Source organism: Poecilia reticulata, linkage group LG8 (genome assembly GCF_000633615.1).
Source record: "Poecilia reticulata strain Guanapo linkage group LG8, Guppy_female_1.0+MT, whole genome shotgun sequence".
In the NCBI taxonomy this organism is placed as follows: domain Eukaryota; kingdom Metazoa; phylum Chordata; class Actinopteri; order Cyprinodontiformes; family Poeciliidae; genus Poecilia; species Poecilia reticulata.
The window spans coordinates 16,198,154-16,208,041 of record NC_024338.1 but is presented as its reverse complement, the minus strand read 5'-3'; the positions used below and the strand labels follow the sequence as shown (position 1 = coordinate 16,208,041).

The following is a 9,888-nucleotide window of genomic DNA, read 5'->3' as shown; positions in this document are numbered from 1 at the left end:
ATTAATGCCTGGTTTTAAAATTAGTTAACTGGACTTGTAGCCATTATTTTGTGCCCATGTGGCTGGACACCACACGGCACGACGAACCCGATCGAGCCGTTATACCTAGGATTTCTGTCGGCTACGGTGTGGTCTCTCAGGGTTTGAAAATGGGCCGACAACTCGTGTCGTGTGCGCTGGACATTACACTAAGGAAATGAGGAAGGGAGGGTCAGCGAAGAGCACCAGAGCTGAGCCTTTTTCATTCAGTGTCATTAACAGAAAGAAAAAAGGCCGGAAGAGACGATAAAGACGATAATTAAAATGAGGTCGATAGGTTTAATTTATCGTCCGATTAATTTATTTATCGTTTATCGCGACAGGTCTAGGCGTCTGCTAGCACCCAACGTCTGGTGGCTTGTTCACATATTGACTTTCTATTATAGAATAATATATAAAAAACATATATATCAGAACTTAATCACACGTATGAATATAATTACATAAGTTTTGTTAAAATATGTTAAACATATGCTAAGCCAAATGTTACAAATTTTTGTTATTGTTACAGCAAAAGTCATTTTTATTAATTATGCTAAGAGACTAATTAGAGTCTTCTGTCTGAACACTCTGTACCCAGCATTCATGTTATTGTTTTTTTTTTCTTCTTCTTCTTCTTGAGAAGCTTAAACCGGTTTGATGAGCCTTAGGGTATGTTTTAGTCAGAGTGTCCCACACATAACTCAGGCATGTCTTGAAAAAGTATACATATGTTCTATCAATATAATATATAATAATATACAATCTTTAAAATTCTTTTGTCATTAGACACTCAGTAACATGAGTTGCCTGGCGAGACAGAAAATACTTAAATGTCTTCTAACAAAATAATCTTTACATTCTTCTGCTGCATTTTACCAAAGTAGAAAGAGTTTCAGACAAAAAGCCTCATTATGTTGGGTGTCCAATGTTCATAGTAAAAAAAAATATAGTAGCAGGCAGAAAACATTGAATACAATGGCAAGATYAAAAATTAAAGTCAAGATGGTTGAGTTGACGACAGTAGCATCTCCACACGGTGGACCTGCTCTAACTGAGCCATCTAGGGCCCAGATTAAAATGGTAATATCAACTTGAAGACAGTAATACAAGCCACCATAATGTGCAACAGGACAAATACAAGTCGTAGTAATCGCATCTATTTCCAGTGTAACAGGAGAAAACGAAAAGTCAGATCCGACGTTGACTTACTCCTTCAGCAACACAGCTCCGACTTCCACAATCTGATCAGACGAATTTCCTGAGAAACAAAGGTTAGGATGAGTCACATCATTCAAATGTTGATGCACCAGCGTCAAAGCGAAACTCACGCTAAATTAATCTCCAACTAAACACCAACAGCTTGTTTACTCCTACTCTTCATTATTTTTCTGCTTCGAAATAAATATTTCAGATGAGACTTCCAGAGCACCATAGCATCACGTTAAACCCCAGGAGTCAGGTTTAACGGTTTATAATGTCAACATTTTCTTTTTATATTCAAAACAGTCTAGCTTCCTGGTGAACATTATGGGTTTTTAGGCGTGAAGAGAAGAATACAAACGAATATCCAAACATCAATGTTTTGAGGTTAGTCTCTAAAAAGCACAAAAAAAAAAAACTCTACAGCATCAGTGCTAAGACTTAGCAGTTTTGCTAAGCTAACATCAGTTCAGGCAACGGTGTTTTTGTGTGTTTTTTTTGCGACAGTCCGATAAACTTGGAACTAAAAAATCCGAAGCAAACCGCTAATCTGGATGGTCTTCTACCCCTACAAAACATTTAGGAACACTGTCACAGCTTATACGAATAAAAAAAACATAGTAGATGCAAGCCAATACCTTGATCACCTCCTCCTCCTTCTGCCATTTTGCTTGTCTGCCTCCCCGGCTCCTACTTCCGCACAGTCATGTGACCACATCTTTTCTTTTTTCCTCCTCTGCTCCTCCTTGATGCTGATGTGACCATGATGGACAGAACTGAGGGTAGTCAGTGACTCTTGTCATGATCATATAAACAGTAGTTACTATAAACATAAACATAATGTTTTCATACGAAGTGACTCAATCTGTATCACAACTAACAATGTTGATGATGGCCAAAAAAGTATAACTTTAATTTCAAAACGTATTTATCACAGTTTTAACCATATTAAATAAGATCTACATCGACACGGTTGCAGTGTCCACTCCCTTGCTGTCGAACCACAATTTGACTCGACATTACATTTTCTTTGTTTGGTACCAACCTGCTGTCAACCATAGAAAACCCGATTAACCAGAAATAAACTGTACTGGTATGATTTATTTTGTTGTTTTCTTCTTTTCTTTTCTTTTTATATTATTCAGTTGCAGCCAAAGATTGCAAAGAGGTTCAACATTATTTTTGGGCTTGGTGAGAGAGATTTGACAAGAACTGCCTTTCTGTGTTTTTACTTATCACTATGCCATGAATTATTGCATAGGAGATTAGTCAGAGGTGATACTTAGGGGTACATGCAGCATTATGAGTTTAAAGTGCACTGTATAGAAAATTATGTGAAGGGGACAGTCTGATTGGATTTTATTATTGGAAATTGAACTAAATTTGTACTAAACTGAATGTTAATATGACCAATTCAATAAGTGTCATAATTCAGCTCTACTTAAAGAAAACTGAGTGGAACTGAAGTCCAATTATATGTGTTGGATATAATGATTAAAGGAATATTTAACAAAGTCTTGTATTTTTTAAAATTGAGGTAAAAGGTGATTTTTAAGCCATCTGGTCATTTTTATCAAAACATTCAATGTGTAAATTCATTTAAATGAGCAAGGATATAAGATGATATTTTAATTGTCCATAATAAATATTTGCATTAATAAAACCCTGTTTTTTTTAAATTTATGTTAAAGTATTGTGCTTCATTTTCTTGTAGAAGGTCGTCCGCATTTATTATCCTTTATTTGACAATATTTTTCAACATTGTGAGGTCACTTTTAAAAGTAGATGTTATCTTATAGGATGAAAATAATTCTGGAAGGCTGGTGTCAAAACAGTAACTTGAGATGGTTATTCGTGCTTTCATTTCTTCCCGTCCGTGTCTAACAACTTGATAAGATCGCTCTTTCCAGTCTGTCGCACCTGAGGTGAGCTTTTTTTTTCCTTCTTAGGTTGTATTGAAAGTCTGGACTAACTTGAGAAGCTAAAGATATTCTTATTAAAGCATTTTTCCTTACAATCCATCAAAATGAAGCATACTACATTTCCTTCAATTTAAGCCCAAAGTAAAATCAGGTGATTTTTCCATATGGAAAAATTAAAATTTACCATAAAATGTTGGCTTGCACTTTACAAAAACAGCACATTGGAGTCAAAAGTAAACCTTAGCTGAAACATTTGATTAGGGTTTGAAATCTTCAAAGAGATAAGGAGTTCAGAGATAGATTTAGTTCAATGTATAAATGTAATCACAACAATAATAACAAGAACAGTTTAAAAATCTTTACARAAGCCTTCACATTCTTTTGCCCAATTTAAATAATCTTTTATTCCCTTAAAATTTGAAATAATTAAATAAGCACTTAAATAATCTGGAATTAATGTTGAATCAATGCAAAAAAAGTTAAAGGAACCTTAGAAAGGTTTAAGAATGACAGAGTTCAAAGTGATGGATGCACATGACAAAAGGAGTATTTAAAAAGGAGGCATTTATTTTTTGCATTTCAACTTATGTGAACTTGAGGCATTTTTCAGCCTTACAAACAGAAAATGTTGAAACCTTGGAATACAACTGTTCTTATAAAAACATAAAAAACAGAAGGCACTGGCTATATAATATTACAGCAGTTCTAGTAGTCAGATATAAAGTGCTCAGAACGTGTCAGAAAATAGGTTGAACATATGCCAGAAGTTTAACACAACTTCTTTCAATGGTCACATTAAATATTAGTCCATGACACTCAAAAACACATGATGAACAAACCCCAATGTCCCAAAAATCAAGTAAATACATGCAACAACTCAATGTGATGATTGATTGTCATTCAATTAAAGATATGCCTTAAAAATTTTGAAATACAGTTCACCAAAGTACTTCAGACTGAGAGCACTTGTGGTTAACAGAGCGCCTGATGTACAAAAAGGCACATTCTAACATCAATGTAGGTTCTACAAATTGCTTTTCAGACATTTGTTTTATTCAAACAATCAGTGCTTCACATGGTACTAACTACATTTTGATATTGTAGATGTGTTGCCAGAAACTATCCTTCAGACAACCTATTAAAATAGACAAATAAATAAGGGTGTTGGAAGATAACATCTTTCAAGAGTAATATATTTATATAATTAGCCAAATGCTTAACTCACAGACTCACAAGGTGTAACCGACAGCATATTTTAAATAAAGTGTCCATAAACTTGAAAGTGGATAGTAGTGCCTGTTCCACAAAATATGAACTGACAGTATGTTGGGTATGGATAGTTTCTGAAACAACTTGGAAAAAAATATTCAGTTCTAGGCACTTGGAAAATGTAGTAAGTACCAAAAGTGCAAATTAACGTAAATACATTTTCAACATGTTATGACATCTACTGAAACTCTGCTTTTTCAACTAAAAATTATTCAGTTCACTTTTTTTTTTCTTTCTAAAATCCTGATTTTGTGCATGTAAACAGGAACACTTCTAGTCCAACTCACAATCTCACACTCGAACGGGAAATAAGGAATCTTTTCCTGTACACGAGTTCCTCTTGTTTTACTCAACTTGCAGACGCCCATTATCTTATCGTTCAACTGTTGCATAGTTCTTCCGTTTGCGCCTCACGGACGCCTCGCGTTGTGGGTGATGAAAAAGGTGGTGAGAACGCCAGCCAGAAAAATTGCCACCGTTTGCCACGTGGGAGTGCCAATGTAGGAGAAAATCCCCTCCTGAAAATATACATATGAATATTACTAACCTTCTTTTTATGACCAAAGCTCAACAACCAGCTGAGCTTTGGTCTCACTAACAAACACGATTTGTTAGCGAGTTTCTTACCCAGCCACCTTGATCTCGTATCCAGTTGACAACCTTATTCTGGAAAAAATCTACGGTCCAGTTGATTATGTTTTTTATCATGTCATAAATGTTGTCTTCGTATGCCTGGAGAGACGTGTGGAAAGTGTTTAATTGAATTTATCTATTTCAATTTAATTGAATAAACCTGTTGCCTACTTGAACACAAGTTAAACTTGGTTCCTAAAATAAGAATGATCAAATACTTCTAAAATTAAAAGTTGATCAAATATAAATACTTTCAACACTCATGTGTATGGCTGCAATAATTCCCTAAGAAGAAACCAAGTGCTTCACTTACCTTCAAAACAAATAGGCAGGTAAAGGAAAATACTGTAACCACCCTGCCCCAGTTGATTTCACCGTCTGAAAAGATCCCGATTACAACTTTCATGTAGGTGTCTAATGAAGGGCGTATTGTTTGATCTTTCATTGCACTATAGGAGGAAGAAAAAAAAAAATCCATATTTGGTTCAGGGAAAGACAATTAATTCTACAACTTATGTTTTTCAAAATCCACTTTTGTGCTTAAATTAGAGATACAACCATCCCAGAAAGGTAAGCTCACCTTTGTACATCTCCATCCACTTGATCTCCAACAGCCTGGAGACACCGAGAGATTTTTTGCATCTGTGGGGTACCGAGCTGCGGTGCGTCCAGTACTTTCCGAATCATTTCAGCATTACCCAGTGAACGTCTTTCAATTTGCTTCCAGATGAAACTAAAAGGAGGACGAGATGGGTTAAGATCAGGCAAACAGCATGAGACATATTGCCCAGAAAGTAGCTAGTTTGTGAAGTTGTTCAAAAATAATTAAAGTAGCTGTGTACAATCATTTAATGCATTTAGATAACCAGGATAACAATATTGTTGATATGGGCTTATGGCATATTAGAATCTGTTCAATAATCATTTAAAGTTATTTTCCTTCTTTAAAAAAAACATATAACAGCATCTAGCCCACTTTGCTTGGATTTTCATACTTTTGTCTTTATTTTCTCCCCTAAACTTGTCACATTATTCAACTGGATCTGTGCTAAACTAAACTTTCAAGAGTATAGATACAAAGAGTGGTTTAAAGGAAAAAAGCTAATTAGATTTATTTGTACAATTTCTTGATGTCAAACAGAACAGAACATTTTATCTAGTAATTTTCATTTATTGAGGCTCTGGAGAAACAGCAACACCTACATTACAGTATAAAGAAAAGTCCCAGCTAGTTAATGAGGACAGAAAAATGTCCTCCTGGCAGTTTCCTTCATCAGTGGAAGGTGCCAATCTGTCTACCTCGCAATAACAGACATTTCTGGAATTGGAAACTGAAAGTCTGAACTGATCTGAAGAGAGAGAAGGTACCACCTGACTATAAATGACACTAAATGAAAAATAAAACCATCAAACTTAAGGGAACACAACCTACAGAGAAATAATGATTTAATAATATTTTGGTAAGACGTAATTTGAAACACTAGCACTTCGATCCTGCACATCTATTTATTTTATATGTAATCAAGCAAAGTTCAGTGGTGATACTTACTTCTTTAACAACACAATTAGCTGTTTCACTATGGTATCTTTAAAAGATCCTAAAAGACAAGAATCAGACAAGAGTTACATCATCGAAATGACGTTATGGCTAAATCAAAGTAAAACTCATGTTTAAGTTGAAAATGAAACAGTTTACTTGGTTTTAAAAAGTTATAAAAATCCATGTCATACATTTGTTTTTCTTTGTTTAAACACCTTTAACATATAGCAGAACACCCGCGGGTCGTTTTTACATTAGATTTTCCGGGTTTGACCGTTAAGGGGTTTTAATTTTTAGTATCGTACTTATTTGTAAAGTTGTAAACTCCCGTAGGCTACACAAACGGCTAAACATAAAAAAGTTATCTTAAAAAAAGTTATTTTAGATATAATTAACCTGTGTCTTGATCGTCTCCTTTTCCTCCCGAAGCCATGTTGTTTTCTGACATTTCCGCATTCAAGTTTCACCTTTTCGTTTCTCTTCTTCTTCTTCTTTTCTATTATGGCGGATGGCAAGCAACTTTAAGGTGCATACCGCCACCTACTGTACACGAGTGTGTAGCAAAATTTCTTTACATCTATTAAATTTTTTATTTTGTATTTTGAAGAAAAATAAATAATGCTTTTCTTAATCTATAAATATCCATTATGTTTCCCTCATTTCCCAATATTCCTTTAAGACTCAATTCTTGTCCTGTCATTCCAACCATTCTTTTCAATTTCTGATTTTCAGATTCATATGTTCTGCAGTTCATCTATACATGTTCTACATTTTCTTTCTCTCCACATCCGTCACATTTATCATTATTTTTCCTCCCTATTAAATATAAAATATAATTTAAATAGGTATGACCTACTCTTAATCTGATCATTATTATTTATTCCCTTTTGTTTCTCTCATTAATATTAATACTGACTTATGTACTTTATATAATCTTCTTCCTTTCTTATCTTCATTCCACCTTTTTTTGACCATTTTTCAATTTCTTTACTCTTAATAAGTGATTTCCCTTTGTTATGATTTTTTTTTAGAATAATACATATTTGACAATTTATGTGGAAGTCTTTCTTATATGGACAAAAAGAAAGATCAAAAAAATAAATTGCTCTTGGGGGCCCTCCGGCGGCCGCGGATGGTACCGCACTGCACGGTGATATGAGCTCATAAAAGGAAAAGAAAAGAAAGGAAAGGAAAAGAAAAGAAGAGGAGAGAGACTAAAATAAAGACAAGCTGACGGTATGTTTTTCTTGGTAATGTAATGTTTATCAGAAAGATTTGTGGAGCTACTATTCGAAACTTAGCTTAATAGCGACCTGGAACGGTCCAGTTCAACAGCCAAACAGTTATGCTACAATGTTTGTGTTTGTATGAAACTGAGTTTTAACTTTAAATTAGTTGATTCTTGTGGTTGGCTCTGTATATTTCTGATGGTTTTTTGGCTTCAAAACGGCATGTATGATAACATTTGATAATTAAAACTTCTCAATGTTTGACATTGTCTAGCAAAAATGTTTTTACATCAGGCTACATGGCTACTACATTAATATATCAATGAGCTAGTCTAAGCTGTAGTTGGCAATATATATTAGTTTGCTGCTGAGCATAATAATTTATGTCTAAAACAAACAGTATTTTTTTTTACATCAATAAACTTCTCCAATTAAAATTGTTTGAAGGCTCAGAACTAGCTCAGTACAAGTCCACATTCTCAGGTGAGAAAGACTCTCCTGGTATACATTTTTGTAATTACACCTAACAGAAATTTATTTATTCATAGAATGTCATGACTATGTGTGTAGTGCTGCACCAATTTCAGTTTTCTGGCAGATCGTGGATTATCAATCTTTAAAAAGCTTTACCAGTCAATTTTGATTTTTCTCAATACCATTTATTTTTCTCTGAAATGTCGCTAAATGTAGCAAGAAAGTTGGCAACAGTGGGGTGAATATTGTTAACTGGAACTGTGCAGACCTGACCTGGTGGGCCGGTCTGTCAGTCAAACCTCTCACTGCAGAGCAGAAAAGGACAGAGACTGATTTTTAAACCTTTGCTAAGGTGGATAAGATTAACTTCACATGCAAGCATTGGCCTATCTCCCATCCCCCAGAGTTAAGAAAATCGGCACCGATAAATGGGCCAACACATGTATCCTATATTATACGTGCATATTGGATATAATGCAAACATCACTGTCAGAGATGCAATAAGTTTAGCAGATTTTTGAAAGATCTAACAATCTGACTGTTGATTGCAGCCAGTCTACAATATTAGCAAAACTAGAGGGCCCCAAAACCAAATTTCGCTTAGGGCCCCATGAAGGCCTGGGCCGTGATACCCTTACACAGAAACTAAGGAACAAATAAAGGGATAGGTGAGCAATTTGTTAGGACATAATGGGACTGATTTGGCACAGTAATCTGGCAGTATCCTGGCAGATTTGGCAGTAAATATTGTGCTAATTATCAGTAGTGAACCAAAGAAAGCAAGGCAGATGCAAGCCTTTAAAATTGTGACACTTTTTATGGGTCAAATAGACTGAAAAAATTGTAACAGGGGGACCAAACAAATTGTTTATCAAAGGGCCCAAGATTCATGGCAGCGCCCCTGACTACAGGCAAAAGTGTCTGTCAGAAAAAATTAAGTTTGTTTAAATAAAATTGAACCCTCTGTAGAGTTAAAGGTTTTGCTGCAAATAAATGTAATAAATAAATATACACCAACATTGTAGTTGTAGTTGTTTGTAGTTTGTAGTTGTTTTTTTGTCCAACTGAAATAAAGATTGGTAGCCATACTTGGTTAAATCACACAAAATATAGATTATAGTTGATATAAACATTTAAGGTAGAAGTAGTTGTAACATACTGACATGTTCAAAGATGGAAAACATGTTTTTCAGAAAGTTTTGGGAGGTGGACATTGTTTTGTTCTTGGGGACGACTGTTAAATTTATAAAGGACATCTTAACGGTGAAAGCGGAACAGTTTCCATTAGTAAACATATCCCCAACAAGTTTGACTCATGCCTTACATGAGTGAAACTGCAGGTATGTTTTTCATTCATACTTGCTGATATGAATGAAAAACAACTAACAATACTTCCCTCCCACTTACTTGAGAAATATTACTTCCTTGTATGGGCATACAGAAAATAGGGCCTGCCTTGGGTTGAATYTCRATACAATACCCTACATATTATTGAATGCCCTTTCAAATGCAAATTTAATAATATTCTGACTATCAACTCAGTGAAAGGTTCTAAAATTAAACTAAGCACTACAGGCAAAAGTTTGTCTATCAGAAAAAA

At 34.7% G+C, this 9,888-nt stretch overlaps 2 protein-coding genes across 2 annotated transcripts in view; both read right to left on the bottom strand.

Annotated features, from left to right (window-relative positions):
- The window catches only part of LOC103468662 (apoptosis regulator BAX), a 4,157-nt gene extending 2,206 nt beyond the window's left edge, over nt 1-1,951 (bottom strand). Inside the window, exons 1-2 of the mRNA XM_008415898.2 lie at nt 1,860-1,951; nt 1,231-1,279 (exon numbers count right to left, since the gene is read on the bottom strand). Coding sequence (XP_008414120.1) covers nt 1,231-1,279; nt 1,860-1,887 — 77 coding nt within the window. The 5' untranslated portion in view covers nt 1,888-1,951. The remainder of the gene's footprint in view (nt 1-1,230; nt 1,280-1,859) is intronic.
- A 1,738-nt stretch (nt 1,952-3,689) lies between these two features.
- Nucleotides 3,690-7,070, bottom strand: LOC103468663 (apoptosis regulator BAX-like). Its single transcript, XM_008415899.2, has 6 exons — nt 6,982-7,070; nt 6,595-6,643; nt 5,626-5,778; nt 5,359-5,494; nt 5,040-5,144; nt 3,690-4,930 (listed from the first exon to the last, which is right to left on the bottom strand). Exons 1-6 carry the CDS (start codon nt 7,031-7,033, stop codon nt 4,823-4,825), a joined length of 603 nt encoding a protein of 200 aa, XP_008414121.1. The 5' UTR covers nt 7,034-7,070; the 3' UTR covers nt 3,690-4,822.
- Nucleotides 7,071-9,888: the final 2,818 nt, after the last annotated feature.